This window comes from Schistocerca cancellata, chromosome 2, assembly GCF_023864275.1.
Source record: "Schistocerca cancellata isolate TAMUIC-IGC-003103 chromosome 2, iqSchCanc2.1, whole genome shotgun sequence".
NCBI lineage: Eukaryota > Metazoa > Arthropoda > Insecta > Orthoptera > Acrididae > Schistocerca > Schistocerca cancellata.
In genome coordinates this window covers 688,932,932-688,955,441 of record NC_064627.1, presented here as the reverse complement: position 1 = coordinate 688,955,441, position 22,510 = coordinate 688,932,932, and the positions used below count along the sequence as shown (strand labels likewise).

General features: G+C 43.2%; 1 protein-coding gene across 1 annotated transcript in view; it reads left to right on the top strand.

Annotated features, from left to right (window-relative positions):
- LOC126162436 (uncharacterized transporter slc-17.2-like) overlaps window positions 1-22,510 on the top strand; it is a 320,908-nt gene that overhangs the window by 209,592 nt on the left and 88,806 nt on the right. Inside the window, exons 2-3 of the mRNA XM_049918945.1 lie at window positions 8,600-8,916; window positions 11,107-11,340. Of these exons, the coding sequence (XP_049774902.1) occupies window positions 8,600-8,916; window positions 11,107-11,340 (551 nt within the window). The remainder of the gene's footprint in view (window positions 1-8,599; window positions 8,917-11,106; window positions 11,341-22,510) is intronic.

Below are 22,510 nucleotides of genomic sequence, written 5' to 3'. Positions count from 1 at the left end.
AAGTTCGAATTTGCCACCAGGCTGATAAGAAAACAAATGTACATTAACAGACACTTAACACACAGCAGTAACATTACACTTTGTTTTGTAAAGCGGATGAGTTATTCACGAGTGAAGTTCCGCAAAATATTTGTAGTGTTTGCTTTGTGCATTTCAACAACAAATGAGTATGCTGTTGAGAATCAACTTCCGAAACTTAACTGTAAGTAATCGCAAAACATAGTTGCTAAACATTTTCACATTGCAAAATTACGTTTGGAGATAAAGTGATTCGTTAGCTCGTCAATCAAACTCACAGTAACATCATTTAACAGCAGATGATAAGCTATCAACGTGCAATAATATACTGGTGGTCCTACATAGTCCAGTAGCGTAAAAAAATTGTATAATGACAATAACAGACAAAATCTATTTTAGGTCTAATTTTTGTTACAGATACAGTTGTTCGAATGTAATATAAATAAATGTTCGCAGAAGGCATGAAGCAAAGGCAAATGCTTGTGTTCACACCTGATTATCAGAAATTCCAATTCTGACTTCTGTGGACTGTGTAATTCTGTTGACAACACCACGTGTAGCTCTTCTGAGGTCGCTTTGGCGCTCTTTTGTGAGGGCACCACAGTTTATAACCCGAACGACGAATTCGTCTTTTGTGTTTACTTTTTCTTTCTAGACTTCGCCTTTGTACCATCCCCAAAACTCTGAAGAAGTGAGGTCCAGGGACCTTTGTGGAGAAGATATGTGATCTTTTCTGTTGGGCATTGTTGGGTTTAGATTCTGCCAACTAGAATGCGAACGGCCCCGTCATCCTGGAAGAACATAGCCATATTAGTAGCTAAAGGAGCTTCGTCCAACAATGTAGGAACCTCGTTTTCAAGAAAAACTAGGTACCAGGGCCCTGTAAAACAACAGACCCAATCAACTGATTACCTATCAAACCGCATCGCCCATTTAGAGAGATGCGTTTTTGAAAATATATCCTCACCAAAGGCGTGTGGGTTTTTCGTTGGATTGCCAATGGGAGTTACGATTACTGTTAATACTGTCACGAGTGAAAGCAGCATCATCGGTAAACAGAATTAATGGGATCTCTCAGATTTCTCGGAGTCATTGATTGATGGTGTGCTCCCGGGTGTCCTGCGAGCTATTAAAAATGGGTCAAATGGTTCTAAGCACTATGGGACTTAACATCTATGGTCATCAGTCCCCTAGAACCTAGAACTACTTAAACCTAACTAACCTAAGGACAGCACACAACACCCAGTCATCACGAGGCAGAGAAAATCCCTAACCCCGCCGGGAATCGAACCCGGGAACCAGGGCGTGGGAAGCGAGAACGCTACCGCTGCGAGCTATTATTATAATTTTAGGCACAGTAGGCATCAGGAACAGAATTCAACTATAGATAGCGGCGCGAGCCCAACCATAGTTCACAGTCTGGTTGGAGTCCAGGCAGCGAATACGCATAACTGCAAAATCCGCAACACCTGAAGAAGATGGCTGGGTCGGTCGTAGAAGTATGTGCACAAAAAGGAAACAACAACCCGACAGAGCACCATGGAGCACATCATTAGTATCAACCGGATTATTCAACGACTGACGTTTAGCTAACGACAAAACCTCAATCGTGTACCTTCAACTTCTTGTAGAAGTCCGCCTGTTTAGCTGAGTGGTAATGTGTTTGCTTACCATGCAGTGGGCACGGATTCGATTCCTGGTTGGCTTGGAGATTTCCTCCATTCGTGGACTGGGTGTTGTGTTGTTCTCATCATCCTTTCATAATCACCACTGGCGCGCAAGTCGCCTAATGAGGCGTCAACTGAAATAAGACTTGCAACTCGGCGGCCGAACTTACCCGAACGGGGCCTCCTGGCCATCAGTGGCCCGCGATCATTTCATTCTTTCCTTGTAGAAGTTGCTGAAACGTCTGTAAACGATATGGAAATATTTTATTTTAAGTACGTCTTTTCTTACATTGTTTGTTTATTTACTCGTACTGATACAAGACAACGACGAGCTCGTTTCAGGGTTTTGCCGCTATCAAGTGTGCCTTGAAAATGGTGTAATAGATACAATATTGCTCCTTACATCTATGTTGGCCTGTGTCTACATATGGCGCCTTATGCTCACGACGTGGTCTATATGGTATCTTAGAGTGTAAATGTCGGTTGCCTCTTTGTTATGATATAAAAACGTTATTTGTATGTTTCCGTTTTGTTTGCGTGACCTTATAAAGTTATTTTTGACAGATTTTGTGACAGTTTGGAGTCCAACGACGATATATGTTTACAATGAAATTTCTGTTTCGCAGAAAGTCAGTGAGTCCGTTTAATTTTTCAGACATAGTATTCTTGTTGTTTTTATGTGAATGATAAATGATATATTGTTTTATGTTTATCGTGATGATTTACCGTTTTTCTTTTATAATTTCAATAAAATTTTCGAGGTATTTTTTTAAGCTCAAAATCTGTTTGTTCATTGACCTCATGCAAGCTACGGGAGCTCTGGAAAGTATATGGACAGAGTCAGTGCATACGTAATGTGCGCCATATTCTTGTATGTGGAACGCCGATAGGTCTCACATGTAGAAATTTTGCACGTGCTTGTTGAAGGACTACGTTCTATCAACAGAATAATGGATTCATACTCTACTCATTGGCACGTTGAGGTGAAACGTGACTCCTGGGAACTATACCAACCCCACGCTCATTAGTGTAAGCATGAGTAAACACTCTTGACTCTGGTATTCTGCACTTAGGAAATCGTCTACCGCACTGTCTGCAAGCAGCAGCGGCGGCATTTCCGTTACAAGACCCGTACACTAATACCATATCGGCTTACTCAACATAAACAGGGTAGTCAGAAAGAGTCTGAAAAGTTTGTAAGGGTGTTGCAGGGTAGGTACTGCTAGGAAATAATTGTCAAAAAATTGATACTTTACGCCGTTTCCCAGTTAATTAGCACTGAAGCTAGCCAATAAGACCGCTGCGAGCGCAAATTCAAGCGGCTTGCCAGAGACGGTGTCATCAAACTTGCTCTTTGTTTGGTTTCCTAAAACCGAAGAAGAGATCAATACAAAAATTGTACGTGGGACAATAGTAATGATCGAACCTGATCCGAAGACTGAGAACTCTCGTACGCTATCATCTATGCTATGAGAACAAGTGGCTCTAAATGTATCTGTCGTGCCGTTTGAATTTGCGCGCACAATTGTCTGATTGGCTAATTTGAATGCTAATTAACTCGGAAACGTCGCAGCGTATCAAATTTTTGCATTAAGAATCATTTCTCAGCGGAACCTATCCTGTAACACCCTTACAAAATTTTCAGACTGTTTCTAACCACCCTGTGTGAATACACGTGGCATGCCTAAATGATAGAACAAAAATGTTCAAAATATCATAATCATACGTGAAAAATTCAGTTATGTAAACACAGGCACAACTTCAGGTCTTGAACTTCAAAATAAAAATGAGTAATCATAAACCCAGATCAACAAGCAAAATGCAAACTTATCTCTGTAAGCAGCTGTATCTCTGCAACAAATAAAAACTTGAAGCATGTTACATGGAATACCTGATTAAAATTTGTCTACACTAACACCTCCTAAGATATTTACTGTTCCTCCTCGAGCACTCTGTAAATGCTGCAAGCTCCTGTCCACTAAGTGGCAGAGGGTACTTCCTAAGAATATTAACGATTCTCCGTCCTGTTCCAATCACCTGTTGGTAAGTGAAAACTGACAGCCCCTGTACACCTACACGTGCTCTTAGTTATTGTCACGACCCCTACGTCGGACATACGAAATTGTCAGCAGAATTGTCAAACAGTACTTCTCGAATTCTAGTTCTCGAAATTCACCTAGGAAGGTTTCGCCAATTAAGTTCGTCGAGCGTCTTTGTCACTATTTCGTACGGGCTGCATCGACCGACCTGTTACTATCATTGCAGCGCTCTCTGAATTCGTTCCACGTCTGCTGTCACCCCTACCTTATATGGATGCCAAACGCTGTAGCCGTACTCTAAAAGTAGTCGCGCTTGCCTCTTGTATGTGATACGCTTTACACACGCACTGTACTCCCCCAGAACCTTTCCAACAACAGTCTTCAATTCGCCTTTACTACTGCAGGTTTTTCGTGGTTCTTACGTTTCGTGTGGCCTCTTTGTGCTGGTAAAGCTAAAATCTTGGCACAAGGCCTGACTGTGCATAGAGCACAGCCATTCTCCGTAGTCACACTAGGAGGAGGGAGACTGGCGAGCCCATCGCCCCAGCCACCTTTTATGCCAGCGAACGATCCTCTTTATCCGTTTGATAGCAGGGTGAGTGGACCCGGCGCCATTCGGAAGTGACTGCAACGACGAAAAATAGTAACCCCTACCCACGACTGAAATCCAGACGTCTAGCTGTTAGACCGCCATGGCTACATTGCTTCTCACAAGGGAAACTCCCAGTCGCACCCCCTTGAGATTTAGTGGTAAGCTGGCTCAGTGCATAGCCCGCCAAAAACTGAACACAGATGAAGCATGAAAATAGGAAGAAGGTGTACTGGACTGTGAAAAAAGAAGCAAAATAGAAACAGTGAACGGTCCAAACTCAAGATATGCAACATCGAACGAACCGGCAGGGCCACAGCGTCGTAGTTTTGTGGTCACGATGTTGGACTGCAAGGCGGGAGATCTGACAAATTGCCCTCGTACTCCCATTTTTTTTTCATAAAATTATGAACTGTCCGTCCGATCATTAACGTTCTGTTCTCTTTCTGTAGTCCTGGCTATTGTCATACTATACTATGATTATAGAATATAAGTCATGTGCTAAGCCAGAAGAGAATTAACGGAATCTCAGTAGTATTTCACCGTTTATCTGCAAACAAAGAAGACACGGGCTCGTTTGCAAATTCTATCTTAAGTTTTCCTCGGCAGAGCTAATGCAGTAGACTCTAAAGAACACTGTCGTCCGTTCTTAATCCAAGAATCCAATTGGTTCAGTCGAAAAAGAAAATGCCATTTTTTACACTAATAGAGAGGAAAAAGAGTATGAAGTTACACACTCGAAAAGATGTCCTCTCCAGAATTGGAACCTTCCTCAAAATCAAAAAATAGAAAGCGTGAAAGTGATGAAACGAAGTCCATTAACGCGATCAGAAGTGTTTCGTAAGCAAAGAAAAGTGTTAAAGATGGCATCAAATCTAAGAAGCTTTTTATTAAGTTTACAGCCTGTTCTTCCACTTGGAAAAGTATTGATGTTGGCTATTTTTGTCGACATCCAACAAGATTTTCTCCACTGTTATGATTTTTTTTTTTGTTTCAGATTTTTTAATTTTCCTTTCAAACCATTTTATGGGGCTGTAAACAATTTTTTGTAAATATATTCTGCTTTTATTTCATTAATAATATGAAGATGAAATTTTAGCTCGTCGTGAAGATGGCATCTATATTCATATTATTAAGAAAAAAATTGCGGATAAGAGTTAATATGCTTACCGTTTGATATCAAACTAATGTAACTTAAAACACTTATCAATCGACACTGATTGTCTGTTTATTCGGACAACTTTTGGAAAGTGTGGTTTATTTGTACAGGATACCATGTATAGAACACTAGGGCAACATGTTCTTGAGCACTGCTCGAGTGTTTCGGTTCTACTCCATGCCAGTAATTCAACGGCGGTTTTCAGAATTGTTACCAGCTAGTTCGATCAACACGCGAGTATTACGGAGACGCTTTGTGAACTCAGATGGGAACATCTGAAGAGAAGACTACATTTTTTTCACAAAATACTATTGAGAAAATTTAGAGAATCAGCGCTTGAAGCTGACTGCAGAACGATTCTACGAGGAGTGTTTTTTAAGGAAGTACTGTTCTGAAATTTAAAAAAGACGTGCTAAGGTATTTCAATAATTTTATTTTTACATGAAAGCCTGTACCTTAATCTACTTTTCTGCATAATTACCGTCAATATTGTCATAACTTTGTACCAGTTTTTGAATACCCTCCTCATAGAAGTCTGCCGCCTGACTTATTAACCACTACATCACCACTGTTTTGACTTCGTCATCGTCTTGAAGACGCTGACCGCCCAGGTGTTTCTTCAAGTGCAGGAACAGATGGAAGTCACTGGGCGCAAGATCGGGGCTGTACGAAGGATGATTTCGAGTTTCCCATCGAAAAGAAGTCCATCCAGATTGATCCAGATCCAGATCCAGATCCAGAAGAGATCTTTGGTCTGATTCTCCACATGCGGACGGGCATTGTCATGCAGCAAAACGATGCCCTTGCTCAACTTCCATGGACTGTTGCTTTGATTCTGCTGTGACGTAGGCCACCCATGTTTCATCGCCCGTAACATTTTGGCTTAAGAAATCATCACCGTCGTTGTGGTACCGCTCAAGGAAAGTCAGTGCACTGACTGAACGTTTGGTTTTGTGTACATCCGTCAACATTTTCGGTACCCAACGTGCGCGCAATTTTCGGTAATTCAAGTGCTCGGTCACAATGCCATACAAAACACTACGAGAAACATTAGGAAAGTCATCCCGCAAGGAGGAAATCGTAAAGCGTCTGTTTTCTCTCACCTTATTGTCCGCTTCCTGCACCAAACTTTCATTAACGACCGAAGGACGCCCACTCCGTTGTTCATCATGTACATTTGTGCGGTCATCTTTAAATGCTCTCACGTAGTTTGGAGAAAAGAGAACCACTTGTATGCATATCAAGAGCTCAGATGGAAACCCAGTTCTTAGCAAAGAAGGGAAAGCAGAAAGGTGTAAGGAGTGTATAGAGGGTCAATACAATGGCGATGTACTTGAGGACAATATTATGGAAATGGAAGAGGATGTAGATGAAGATGAAATGGGAGATACGACACTGCGGGAAGAGTTTGACAGAGCACTGAAAGACCTGAGTCGAAACAAGGCCCCGGGAGTAGACAACATTCCATTAGAACTACTGATAGCCTGACAAAACTCTACCATCTGGTGAGCAAGATGTATGAGACAGGCGAAATACACTCAGACTTCAAGAAGAATATAATAATTCCAATCCCAAAGAAAGCAGGTGTTGCCAGATGTGAAAATTACCGAACTATCAGTTTAATAAGTCACAGCTGCAAAATACTTACACGAATTCTTTACAGGTGAATGGAAAAACTGGTAAAAGCCGACCTCGGGGAAGATCAGTTTGGATTCCGTGGAAATTCCGTGAGGCAATACTGACTCTACGACTTATCTTAGAAGAAAGATTAAGGAAAGGCAAACCTACATTTCTAGCATTTGTTGACTTAGAGAAAGCTTTTGACGATGTAGACTGGAATACTCCCTTTCAAATTATAAAGGTGGCAGGGGTAAAATACAGGGAGCGAAAGGCTATTTACAATTTGTACAGAAACCAGATGGCAGTTATAAGAGTCGAAGGGCATGAAAGGGAAGCAGTGGTTGGGAAGGGAGTGAGACAGGGTTGTAGCCTATCCCCGATGTTATTCAATCTGTATATTGAGCAAGCAGTGAAGGAAACAAAAGAAAAATTCGGAGTAGGTATTAAAATCCATGGAGAAGAAATAAAAACCTTGAGGTTCGCCGATGACATAGTAATTCTGTCAGAGACAGCAAAGGACTTGGAAGAGCAGTTGAACGGAATGGACAGTGTCTCGAAAGGAGGATATAAGTTGAAGATCAACAAAAGCAAAACGAAGATAATGGAATGTAGTCGAATTCAGTCGGGTGATGCTGAGGGAATTAGGTTAGGAAATGAGACACTTAAAGTAGTAAAGGAGTTTTGCTATTTGGGGAGCAAAATAACTGATGATGGTCGAAGTAGAGAGGGGATAAAATGTAGACTGGCAATGGCAAGGAAAGCGTTTCTGAAGAAGAGAAATTTGTTAACATCGAGTATAGATTTAAGTGTCAGGAAGTCGTTTCTGAAAGTATTTGTATGGAGTGTAACCATGTATGGAAGTGAAACATGGACGATAACTAGTTTGGACAAGAAGAGAATAGAAGCTTTCGAAATGTGGTGCTACAGAAGAATGCTGAAGATTAGATGGGTAGATCACATAACTAATGAGGTGGTGTTGAATAGGATTGGGGAAAAGAGAAGTTTGTGGCACAACTTGACTAGAAGAAGGGATCGGTTGGTAGGAAATGTTCTGAGGCATCAAGGGATCACCAATTTAGTATTGTAGGGCAGTGTGGAGGGTAAAAATCGTATAGGGAGACCAAGAGATGAATACACTAAGCAGATTCAGAAGGATGTAGGTTGCAGTAGGTACCTGGAGATGAAGAAGCTTGCACGGGATAGAGTAGCATGGAGAGCGGCATCAAACCAGTCTCAGGACTGAAGACCACAACAATAATAACACCCACTTTCTTACCATTCCATCACTCATAATGTTTTCTCCGTAAAATGCACAGATCTCACGATGAATATCGTATGCTTTTAGGCCTTTAGCACTAAGAAATCTTATAACAGCCCGTACTTCACAGTCGGCGGGACTCGCGACTATCGGTGGCATCTTAAACACTCAGTAGACAACGTAAACAAGGAAGAATCAGACTGTAATGGCCTCAGTGCGTAGATTGTAGGTTTCGTGTGTGTGTTGCAGGCTGCTGCAGCGCGCGCAGCGTGCTGTGGTACCTGATCTTCTGCGGCTGCGTGGTCAACTTCATGGTGACGACCAACATCAACATCGCCATCGTGGCGATGGTGCGGCCGCGGCGCAGCAACGCCACGGAGGTGCTGCCCGCCGCCGTGCTCGAGTGCGGCGTCGCCGCCTCCGCCTTCTCGGCGCTCAACTCCACGTCCGCCGGCGCGGAGCTGCTGGCAGCCGAGAATGCCACCGACGGCCTCGCAGCGACCACGCAGCACCCCGACGTCCTTAACGTGTCCGTTGTCGATGAAGAACAGGCGAAACGAGCAATGGTACGTACGCATTGCACTCTAATATTTGTTCGCAATCTCGTAAACTAGGGCTCCTTAGTTCTGGATTGCCAGAAGTCCGATCTAGGAATATACGCTGAAGAGCCAAAAAAACTGGTAGACCTGCCTAATGTCGTGTAGGGCCCTCGCGAGCACACAGAAGTGCCGCATCACGAGGTGGCATGGACTCGAATAATGTCTGAAGTAGTGCTGGAGGGAACTGACACCATGAATCCTGCAGGGCTGTCCATAAATCCGTAAGAGTACGAGGGAGTGGAGATCTCTTTTGAACAGCACGTTGCAAGCCTTCCCAGATATGCTAAGTAATGGCCGGCCGCGGTGGCCATGCGGTTCTGGCGCTGCAGTCCGGAACCGCGGGACTGCTACGGTCGCAGGTTCGAATCCTGCCTCGGGCATGGGTGTGTGTGATGTCCTTAGGTTAGTTAGGTTTAAGTAGTTCTAAGTTCTAGGGGACTTATGACCTAAGATGTTGAGTCCCATAGTGCTCCGAGCCATTTGAACCATTTTGCTAAGTAATGTTCATGTCTGGGGAGTTTGGCGGCCAGCGGAAGAGTTTAAACTCAGAAGAGTGTTCCTGGAGCCACTCTGTAGCAATTCTGGACGTGTTGGGTGTCACATTGTCTTGCTGGAATTGCCCAAGTCCGTAGGAATGCACAATGGACATGAATGAATGCAAGTGATTAGTCAGGATGCTTACGTGTATGTCACTTGTCATAGGCGTATCTAGACGTATCAGGGATACCGTCTCACTCAAACTGCACACGCCCCACACTATTACAGAGCCTCCACCAGCCTCTGGATGTGCGTTAAGAGCACAGCATGGTAGTTGTTCTGTCAGCGCCAGACACCACACTTGCTAGGTGGTAGCTTTTAAATCGGCCGCGGTCCGTTAGTATACATCGGACCCGCGTGTCACCACTATCAGTGATTGCAGACCGAGCGCCGCCACACGGCAGGTCTAGACTAGAGAGACTCCCTAGCACTCGCCCCAGCTGTACAGCCGACTTTGCTAGCGATGGTTCTACATACGCTCTCATTTGCAGAGACGGCAGTTTAGCATAGCCTTCAGCTACGTCATTTGCTACGACCTAGCAAGGCGCCATATTCAGTTACTACAAGAATATATTCTGAACAGGTGATATTGTGAGTCATGTACCGTCAAGAGCGACATTCATCATAATGGATAAAGTTAAGTATCAAACTAATTACGTCCGCTTTCTGAATTCTAATTCCTTGTCATGTTCCAGACCGCACGTCAGTATAGTCCTTCCCTCCTCATGCCAGCCTGCGTGAGCTAGAACGCGTGCATTTCGGCCTTCACTAGTAACACAATGTTGGTTCTTCTGCCAATACAACAGTAGTGAAACATGGACTGTGGGAAACCGGTAAAAAAGAGAATCGATTATTTGAGATGTGGTGCTACAGACGAATGTTGTAAATTAGGTGGACAGGTAAGGTAAGGAACGAGGATGAACTTCGGAGAATCGGCGAGGAAAGCAATATAAGCAATACAATGACAAGATGAAGGGACAGGACGATAGGATAAAGACATCAGAGGACAACTTCCATGCCACTAGAGGCAGCTGTAGAGAGTAAAAGCTGTAGGTGAAGACAGAGATTGGACTACATCCAGCAAATAACCGAGGACCTAAGATGCAATTGCTACTCTGAGATGAAATGGTTGGCACCGGAGAGGAATTCGTGGCCGACCGCATCAGGCCAGTGAGAAGACACATATCTCAAAAAAAGAAAAAAAAGGAGAAGAAGAAGAATGTTATACCGTGCTCGACGACCCTTGCCCTGGCTAACACATTCTCCCATCCCTCGGTCACTGAAAGTATCTTGCCATGGGTTGCGGAGAAAGTGGAACTCCCTGCCACTCGGCAGCCATTAGTTCGGATGAACCCTGGCACAGAGCTGAAACAGCTAGTAATGAAGAACCCGTATGTCACCCGAACTCAGTTCGATTCGATGTGCATTCAATTATGACCATTGGTACTGCCAGCGGTGGCAGCTCTGTGTACTAAATTTCACACCCTGTATATCCTTATACTTCTCATGCACTGTTCCCACAATACTATACACACACCATTAGTAAAATTCCGTTGTTTGCGGTCTTTTCTGGTGTTGGTATTTCAGTGATGGTGCAGTGCGAGATGGGTGTGTGCGCAGGAGCGGCGGTACCCGTGGGATGAGTACCAGCAGGGCCTGGTGCTGGGCGGCTTCTTCTGGCTGCATTGGGCCACGCAGATCCCGGGCGGCGTGCTGGCGCAGCGCTACGGCACCAAGCTGGTGTACGGCGCCAGCAACGCCGCCATCAGCGTGCTGTGCTTCGCCATCCCCGCAGCCGCCGCCGCCGACTACCGACTCGTCGTCGCGCTGCGCGTGCTGCAGGGACTCATCGCGGTCAGTACCACAGGCGCAGCCGCTGCCGCTCTCTAGCGCCTCACTGCATTATCGAATGTGGGTCTTCTTTAACGATTTCTGCCATGCGCGATTGTGATGGATCTACATTTGCACGTAGACGACATGTTAGTATGAAAAACTGACGATACGTCTGTTTCTCTGACAGCACAACTCCAGTCAGAGATGACATGATAGTGCTATGGACTTTTGAAACAATCTAATATTTTGTAATGGAGTGTGTCCCAACCAAGACTTAAATTAAAACTGATATTGAGAGGTGGCATGAGCCCCCTCTCATATTTCTGTCTTACTCTGAGTAATTCGATCTTCCTCTCTAATTGCATGCGGTGAAAAGTCGCTATTCCTTCACACGCGGACTTCCCATGCAGCGTCTCTCGTCACCCGGGTGGTCCGGTTACAGGCGGGCTCTGCTGATCTTGAAAGGATTAAGCCGACGGGTGTGAGAGAGTCGAGTGAATGCTTTCCAGACGCCGACATTGTCATAAGAGCGGCAGCGACACACCCACAGGGGCCTGACGGAGCGGCTGGGCTGGAGATTCCTTTACTTCGCAGAAACTTAGTGAAAACCGTTTCTGGCGGGCTACCGGCGAGGTGTGGGAAAGACTTGTGTTCCCAGGCAGTCTTGGCGGGCAAATTCCCGCGTTTTCTGCAAAATCGTAACTATGATTGGCTTGCTCATGGCATAGCTCCGTGACGTAGCAAAATCGGCGCAGAAATTGGCGCCAAGAATCTCCATTGGTGGAATGGTAGTGCTTCGGCGATAGAGTGGAATTTTCCGCCGGTTTTCGAGTTGCTGATTGGAACGTTTAACCACAGCCACTGTCGTGGGGGCGGGAATGTTCTGTGTTCGGTTTGTACGGGTGCTCTTGTGAGAGTCGGCTCTCGCCTTTCGGTCAGAGTAGGTTACAAGACTTAGCTCTCACTGCTCTGGACAGCCTGCCTTCCGTTGGCTGTCTAATATACTTTTATTTAATTGTAACTGTTTGACGAAGTTGCAGAAGTTTCGACTTCAACGTAACTTTCCGAGTACAGTTGGCAATTGAGCGTTCTGCATACAAGCGGCCTATGTTGTATGTCTTGAGCAGTTTCGGCTAAAGTTGACTGTATCAGAGTTACTGTGTGACTTCTCTTGTTAAAATCAATCACTGTACCGTCAGTGATGGTGTGGCGGGTCTTCTTCATCTCCCTCAAAGGGTCATTTGTATTGCTAGGAAGTCTTTAGTCTGGAAGAACCAGACCAGGATAATTTGTTTCGGGCTATACTCGCGACATTATCATCACCACGACGGGACATCAAAGCAACCAGTCATCGCCTCCGGTACGCCAGATCAACACGATCTTGCAGTTAAGAAGACAGCTTGGTAATGTATGTCCGCAGCACCAGCATCTTAGGGAATTTTGCTAGGTGATAATCAGAGCTCAGCAGAGCTGTTCGTCTTTTACAACTTTGTTCTGTCTTGGGTGTTCATTATCTGACTTCTCAGTACTGTAGCAGCAATTAATGTTGGGTTGGCTGTGTGTTTCTCTTAAGCTTTGAGTTGCAAGCAATTGGCTCCACATACCACTTCGTCATAAATGTCACAATCTAGTTTATGGACAACTTCACCTTCACAGCACTTACTGGAATATCCAATTTGATCCAATTTGATGTATTGTAAATGTTTCATGTGTTTTGTTTCTTATTTTGAGTTTAGTCATAATAAATCAAATTGTTATTTTGGACAGAACTTTCATTCTGTTAATCGGTAGAGCAACCCTTTCATTTCCCACTATGTTAATGAAACTTTCCTTTATTTAATTAATTTCTATCAAATTAAATTATTGCAGCTGCCAAACTCTTTTCTACTCCACTTGCAGGGTCGATTACAGTCAGTTCGCATTTCTTCTTAATCCATGTGCAACAGCAAAAGTCGGTGTTAGAATAGGGAGGGCTTAGAGCATCATTTACATATGAAAATTCTAGAAGAATTTAGTGTTAAATACACTGCTAGCGCCGGCACCTCGCAATATTAAAAATTTCGTAGCTCGTTGCAGACGGCAGGTGTAAGCCTCCGAATGGAAATTAAATAAATTTCTTTCGTAAGTGGGCTGTCGAAAGCGCAAGGTCAGCACACTCTGTCAGTCCAAAATATATCGAGAATGGATTAATAAAAACTTCAGAAAAGTTAAAATAATGATTTCAGTGCTTCATATATACAGGGTGTTTCAAAAATGACCGGTATATTTGAAACGGCAATAAAAACTAAACGAGCAGCGATAGAAATACACCGTTTGTTGCAATATGCTTGGGACAACAGTACATTTTCAGGCGGACAAACTTTCTAAATTACAGTAGTTACAATTTTCAACAACAGATGGCGCTGCAAGTGATGTGAAAGATATAGAAGACAACGCAGTCTGTGGGTGCGCCATTCTGTACGTCGTCTTTCTGCTGTAAGTGTGTGCTGTTCACAACGTGCAAGTGTGCTGTGGACAACATGGTTTATTCCTTAGAACAGAGGATTTTTCTGGTGTTGCAATTCCACCGCCTAGAACACAGTGCTGTTGCAACAAAACGAAGTTTTCAACGGAGGTTTAATGTAACCAAAGGACCGAAAAGCGATACAATAAAGGATCTGTTTGAAAAATTTCAACAGACTGGGAACGTGACGGATGAATGTGCTGGAAAGGTAGGGCGACCGCGTATGGCAACCACAGAGGACAACGCGCAGCTAGTGCAGCAGGTGATCCAACAGCGGCCTCGGGTTTCCGTTCGCCGTGTTGCAGCTGCGGTCCAAATGACGCCAACGTCCACGTATCGTCTCATGCGCCAGAGTTTACACTTCTATCCATACAAAATTCAAACACGGCAACCCCTCAGCGCCGCTACCATTGCTGGACGAGAGACATTCGCTAACGATATAGTGCACAGGATTGATGACGGCGATATGCATGTGGGCAGCATTTGGTTTACTGACGAAGCTTATTTTTACCTGGACGGCTTCGTCAATAAACAGAACTGGCGCATATGGGGAACCGAAAAGCCCCATGTTGCAGTCCCATCATCCCTGCATCCTCAAAAAGTACTGGTCTGGGCCGCCATTTCTTCCAAAGGAATCATTGGCCCATTTTTCAGATCCGAAACGATTACTGCATCACACTATCTGGACATTCTTCGTGAATTTGTGGCGGTACAAACTGCCTTAGACGACACTGCGAACACCTCGTGGTTTATGCAAGATGGTGCCCGGCCACATCGCACGGCCGACGTCTTTAATTTCCTGAATGAATATTTCGATGATCGTGTGATTGCTTTGGGCTATCCAAAACATACAGGAGGCGGCGTGGATTGGCCTCCCTATTCGCCAGACATGAACCCCTGTGACTTCTTTCTGTGGGGACACTTGAAAGACCAGGTGTACCGCCAGAATCCAGAAACAATTGAACAGCTGAAGCAGTACATCTCATCTGCATGTGAAGCCATTCCGCCAGACACGTTGTCAAAGGTTTCGGGTAATTTCATTCAGAGACTACGCCGTATTATTGCTACGCATGGTGGATATGTGGAAAATATCGTACTATAGAGTTTCCTAGACCGCGGCGCCATCTGTTGTTGACAATTGTAACTACTGTAATTTCGAAAGTTTGTCTGCCTGAAAATGTACTGTTGTCCGAAGCATATTGCAACAAACGGTGTATTTCTATCGCTGCTCGTTTAGTTTGTATTGCCGTTTCAAATATACCGGTCATTTTTTAAACACCCTGTATATATATATATATATATATATATATATATATATATATATATATGAAGAATACCTGAAGCACTGAAATCATTATTTTAACTTATATATATATATATATCACTCTCGCCGGCCTGAGTGGCCGTGCGGTTCTAGGCGCTACAGTCTCACTCTCCCCCTTCTCTCGAGTAAAATGCACGAAACGTTCATATAACCATATGAAACTTAGAAAAGTCTTTCTTTGAGCTGTTGTTCAACTCACGCATCACAGTGGCTTCAACGTCGGTTATGTCTTCAAACCGTTGGCTATTCATGTTAAATTCTGCACTTCGTCGTTTTGTGGTAGGTCCATATAAGATCAGGTCCCGTCGCCCGTGATAAATTTTTCCAGGAATGAATTGCTCGCATTTTGCATTTCCATCAAGTCGCCCCAGGTGTCCAAGCTCGTTGTTTTTTTTTTTCAGCTTTCAAGGTGTGCTGGAAAAACTTTGCGTGCAATTTTCTCTTCTTCGAAACCTCCTGGAGAATGTCTTTAACATTTGATTTGGGGACGTTTCTCTGTTGCGTATTTTGACACAACAACGTTGACACACTGCGGTCGCCCGTCCTCTTCTCAGTACTGCCTACTTACAACTGACCGATCGAATGTACATCTGTTGTTTACAGTTGTGAGTACAAACTGCCACCGTAGATGCTGTGCAGTCGTCTCCTGTACGCCAGGAATAGAGCTCTCGCAACTTTTTGTACGGATAGTGTGTAAATATCGGTTTCACTTTCTAGTATAATCTGAATTTGTTCTGGTTTCATGGACTGGTCCCGGCGGAGGTTCGAGTCCTCCCTCGGGCATGGGTGTGTGTGTTTGTCCTTAGGATAATGTTGGTTATGCAGTGAGTAAGCTTAGGGACTGATGACCTTAGCAGTCAAGTCCCATAACATTTCACACACATTTGAACATTTGAACATTTTTTATTCTGGTTTCTGTCCACACAATGCTCACAACACTATAAAATGTATTTATTATGGACTAGCGTTCGCGAAAAATATAAAATACATAAAAATATAGCGTATATTTTCGTAAAATATAATGTAGACAGTTATTCCATTAAATAAACAACGGTGATGAAAACCTTGTATCTCCAACCGTGTGCTCGCGTGATCTTTAATTACCAACAATCCAGTTATTCTGCGAAGACGGAAATATTTGCGCACTAATTTCTTACTTTCTCTCGCAGTAGCTTAACATCCGGCTTTCGCGGCACGCCACATTCTAAGTGCACCATATGTGAATAACATTTGAACATATAAAAATGATTAAGATTGAGAAACAATGGTATTCTATTATAAATTAATATTCGACGCATACGCGATTTACCTTGTTTAACTAATCAGCGTCACAGCGATACATGAAAGACTCGTTCCTGAGTCAATACCCGAGCATAAAATATGTCTATTTGCAGCGTAAGATGTGCTATTACTCGAGCAGCCGAATTTTGCGTCCTGTCGGTAGGAAGACTCAGGCCGTAAAAGTGAGTATTGAATGCGGAAAAGTCTTGCATCGGTAAAAATACAAACGCTAGACGACAGATCCAACGATATGCTATTTACAGTATTTGCTTTGTATAGTCAGCGATCAGTTTCTAATCAAAAATTAGATACACTCACATTAAAAATAGTAATGGATACTACAACACAATGGGCATCACTGGTCCTGGTCGCACAATTATTTGATAGTTGGAAAAATCAAATTTCAAATCTATAGCTTTGCAAGGTAGTTATCTAGGTCGCTGTTAAATCATCATATTTTGTGCTCTCTACGGAAAGAATTTGGTTAGGTAACTACAGTGAGACTGCGATGACCCGTTTAAGTCGAGAGGGTTATGACAAAAATCTCTACAAATTATTGTCTCATCTATCTAACTTCGGATCGTAAATTGATCTCATGATCCTAAAATCAGATGAAGCAACACTATTTCAGCTAGAGGTTAAAGTTCTGATTAAGTTCAGTGTCACAACAAAAATTTATTTCTTTATCTTTTTATTTTTTCTATGTTTTTCATTATTTTTTATCCCTTCCTCTTAAGAGTTTCTTCATGCTCTTTTCAGCCATAGGGTTTACAGTTATTTTTATGGTGTTTTATTTTTTCAATTAACAGTTCTTTTTTCACGTTATTAAAATTCATAAATTTGTGTTTTGCTGCAATGAAACGACTTAAAAAATTATACGAATTTCAACTCCTTTTGTGCAGTCGTTTGCGTTTTTAAAACTTGTTAAGATTTCCTACACTAATACATCCCTATATGCTAATTTGTCGTTGTATTTAGATATTTTAAGTGTTATGGTACACTGCTTTTGATTTCCCTATTTTTCTATGAATCCTTATATCTACCATTATCATTTTTTCTGCGTTTTGAAGTTATTCGCTGTGTGCTGTGTTATTGGCTTCCTTGCATAACGTGTCTTAATAGAACTAATTTCTCTGTGGAATATCAACACTGGTTTTTCAGAGCTTTTATCTACTTACTGTTATGGCCAGTTTTTGTAAAATTTATTCTAGGTTTGTGTATGATACCATGTATTTACTGCACACTTTCGTCGTGGTGTGGTATATTGTACTGGTTTTTCATACCATTTATGTATTATTGACAATATTTATAAATTTTATTGTAAGTGTGCATATGCCAAGACTTACTGAATATGTCCTCCTGTAGAGGTGGGGATGTCGTCATAGTAGGGGCCAACTGTGGGAAGAGTTCAGTGGTGTTTTGGGCGGCTGTTCTGGCTGGTACTATGTATTTTATTGTTTACTAGCTGCTACCCGCTGCTTCGCTTGCATGTCAGTAGTTTTGTTATGATGAGTGATGGTGTAGTTTCATGAAATGTGGTGAAGAGACATATGTAAAAAAAGAAAAAAATAATAATCACTACCGATATGTAAGTACACAATGAAGGCGTTTCAGTTATTTTGATTTATGTCGAATCTGAAAGCATGCATTATATTTTCTGATTCAATTTAAAAACGCCTAGTTTCATTACATTCGTGCATAAGTAAAGTTTTTAGGGGTTTATCTGGCTCAGTTAGTAATAGATGTGAGATTCTGCTACCAAAGCAACCCATACCAACCTTTCTCTCTATTATTTTCTTGCGTTATCGTGCCTACATTTTTTGATCCATCCCCCTATGATTTACGATTAACATAGTCAGTTAATAGATCATAATTACATGCAGCCTCACCAAAAGCCTCCCACCTTCCACATGTAAATGTACGACACTTTGTGTGTCATGCGCCCGCATCTCGTGGTCGTGCGGTAGCGTTCTCGCTTCCCACGCACGGGTTCCCGGGTTCGATTCCCGGCGGGGTCAGGGATTTTCTCTGCCTCGTGATGGCTGGGTGTTGTGTGCTGTCCTTCGGTTAGTTAGGTTTAAGTAGTTCTAAGTTCTAGGGGACTGATGACCGTAGCAGTTAAGTCCCATAGAGCTCAGAGCCATTTGAACATTTTTTTGTTTGTCGTACAGCCTCTAAAAGACGCCATCGTTGTGCGTCTTCGAGCGTCTCGGAAACTGTAAGACACACTTGATGCTCAGTGTCTAAAATGCGACTGGCTTCTGACTGTTCTGAAGCTCTTAATGCTGCCTAATGTTCTGCGTCTAGATTCCGGCGGACATGAGATTGCTTTGAAGTTTTTGGATTCGAGTAACTTGCGCAGCTGAGGTATGTTCTTAAACAGACTTACACTATGTGATCAAAAGTATCCGGACACCTGGCTGAAAATGACTTACAAGTTCGTGGTGCCCTCCAGTTGGTAATGCTGGAATTCAATATGGTGATGGCCCACCCTTAGCCTTGATGACAGCTTCCACTGTTGCAGGCATACGTTCAGTCAAGTGCTGGAAGGTTTCTTGCGGAATAGCAGCCCATTCTTCACGGAGTGCTGCACTGAGGAGAGGTATCGATGTCTGTCAGTGAGGGCTGGCACGAAGTCGGCGTTCCAAAACATCCCAAAGGTGTTCTATAGGATTCAGGTCAGGACTCTGTGCTGGCCAGTCCATTACAGGGATGCTATTGTCGTGTAAACACTCCGCCACAGGCCGTGCATTATGAACAGGTGCTCGATCGTGTTGAAAGATGCAATCGCCATCCCCGAATTGCTCTTAAAAAGTGGGAAGCAAGAAGGTGCTTAAAATATCAATATAGGCCTGTGCTGTGATAATGCCAACAAGGGGTGCAAGCCCCCTCCATGAAAAAAACAACCACACCATAACACCATCGCCTCCGAATTTTACTGTTTGCACAACACACGCTGGCAGATGTCGTTCACCGGGCATTCGACATACCGACACCCTGTCATCGGTTCGCCACATTGTGTACCGTGATTCGTCACTCCACACAGCGTTTTTCCACTGTTCAATCGTCCAATGTTCACGCTCCTTACACCAAGCGAGGCGTCGTTTGGCATTTACCGGCGTGATGTGTGGCTTACGAGCAGCCGCTCGATCATGAAATCCAAGTTTTCTCACCTCCCGCCTAACTGTCATAGTACTTGTAGTGGATCCTGATGCAGTTTGGAATCCCTGTGTGATGGTCTGGATACATGTCTGCCTATTACACATTACGACCCTCTTCAACTGTCGGCGGTCTCTGTCATTCAACACACGAGGTCGGTCTGTACGCTTTTGTGATGTACGTGTCCCTTCACGTTTCCACTTATATATCATATTGGAAACAGTGAAGCTAGGGATGTTTGGGAGTGAGGAAATCTCGCATACAGACCTATGACACAAGTGACACTCAATCACCTGACCACGTTCGAAGTCCGTGAGTGCCGCGGAACGCCCCATTTTGCTCTCTTACAAAGTCTAATGACCACTGAAGTCCATGATATGGAGTACCTGGCAGTCGGTGGCAGCACAATGCACGTAATATGTTTTTGGGGGTGTCCGGATACGTTTGATCACATAGCGTATATTTACGAGGCTTGTAGTAGTAGCTTTAAATATGGTTCTCGTGCTTACCGTCCGATGTAATTGTCGTATCTCAACCGAAATTCTCCAGCTATGCCAGGTGGTGTAGAGACTCAACATCATGAATGACACTCGCAATAACATTGGATTTACACTGTCACGGAGTAGTCTATAGACACAAGATTCGCCGACCATTGGGTCCGCATGCCGGTCACGTACACCATATCTAAAAATGTTAATAACACTCAAAAAGATACAACTTTCCGAAGAAGTTTATGATCTTCCTCAGAGCTCAAGTTATCTCCATACCAAATAGCATTGGAATCGGTTCAGTGGTGGAGTCTTCAAAACGTGAAAGCGCGAGTTACTTTCGCAGTTGATAATTCTGATAAAAAAATGAAATGATCGTATGGAATTGTTGGCCGGGACGCCCCATTCGGGCGCCGTATTGCAAGTCCTCTGTAGTTGACGCCACATCGGCGACTTGCGAGTCAATGATGATGAAGGACACACAACACGCATTCCCCTGCCGGGAATCGAACCCGGGCCCCCTGCGTAGTAGGTGGTAACGCTACCGTTACGCTACGGAGGTGGACGATAATTCTGATATTAATATGAAAGTATGAATTAAACTCGTTGAGAATTGAATAACCATTATTTTGGTTACGTCGAATCATATTACGTAGAGCATATCAATCAATAAAAGCATTTTCAGAAATACTATAAAGTTCATAACTGAAAGAGTAAATAGCTTTTTCAGTGAGTAAATATTTTTCCTTAATTTACGTAATCAATAAATATCTTGTACTATACACTTTGTAACGTAGCCTACCTTGTTCATCAGGGTTCAAGGTATTTGACGCCAAATTTCATAGTTATCGGTTCAGCGATTTAGTCATGAAAACGTCACAGACATAATTATAATATTAGTATGGATTGGCATGGACTAAACACGTTGAGGATTGTATAAGCATTGTATTCTCGCTGTTGCCCACGGCTGCGCTCGCTTATCAGTTAAATTAAATGAAATGTGCTTGTGGCTTTATGTCTGGAAGACCCCGCCTGGGATGTTCGGGAACTTGATGGTGCAAGTCTTTTTATTTGATGTCATTTCGGTGACTTGCGTTTTGATGATGATAAAATGATGACGAGGACAGTGCACATATCCAGACGCAAGCAGAAAGAAATGACGACTGGGGGGGGGGGGGGGGCTGAACGCAAGAACCAAAGATCATGTATCAGTAGCGCTAACAACATGACCACGAGCGGTTCACGCGGATTGGAACCAACAAAGATATTACAACAGACTCATGACGTTCAGCGGCTAATGTTAGTATGCACGTATGGATTAAACACGAAGAGGACTGTATAAACTCTGTATTCATTACGATGAACATATCAAAAATAAAAGCATTTTCACAAATATGATGAAGTTCGAAAGTCGAAGAATAAAAAGCTTTTCCAAAGAGTAATTAATGTTCCATATTTCGCGTTATGTTTTTAAAATCAATAAATATGTTGTACTACTCACTTTCTGAAATAGCCTATGCTCTTCTTCAGCGCTCAAGCTATCTCTATGCCAGATTTTATCAAAATCGGTTCAGCGGTTTAGTCGTGAAAGAGTAACAGACAGTGTTACTTTCACATTTATAATATTAGTATGGACTTCCTTTTTGTTATGGATCGGGTTGTTTGTTATCTTGCCTTCCATGTTAGCCTTGTGGCAGAGATTGTGGTTCCTATATTTTGCTCTCAGGTTTACTGGTCCAATCTGGAGGGACATTGTTCGCCTTGGAGCATATACGACTGCCTCGTCCCTAGTTGTCCTAAAAGGTAATCTCAGGAAGTTGGCAGTTTCAGCTTTGGCGACCGGCCATTGCTGACGCTACTCAGTCCCGGCGTATTCGATATCTACGTTGCAAACTCTGGCTATATCACAATCCTTGGTCTAATTCTTAAGTACGGAATACATATGCATCAGTCTGTTGGTGCTGGACAACCATTGTGCTGTACTTGTTTTTGCGTGTTTAAGACTTCTGTCGCGCTCAATTACTTGTTTTTAATAACTTTATCAGAATGTGCCCTTACGCGAGCTGTATCGGTTTACCACCACTGCATGCCTCTAAATTTAGTGAAGCTATTAATTGTTACTCTGTTTGTTTGGGAGAGAGTGGAGAGTTAGTTTTGTAACTTCCGTTACTATGGCCGGCAGTTAACAGCTGGAAAGAGTGACGATTTGCTACGTAGATATGTCTGTGCTTCTTGTAGCCACTGTAGTCAACACCTCCAGTAATATTTTCACCCTCGAAATTTTTACTGGCCAAAAAAATACCAGAGTAGTTCTGATATACCTGTGAGTCACAATTACGGTATCACTCCTGTCAAAAAGCTAATACAGCTTGGAATGTGTTAAACACTAACAAACTCCACTCAGCAGTGAATGATTTAGTGACATTACTACAGAAA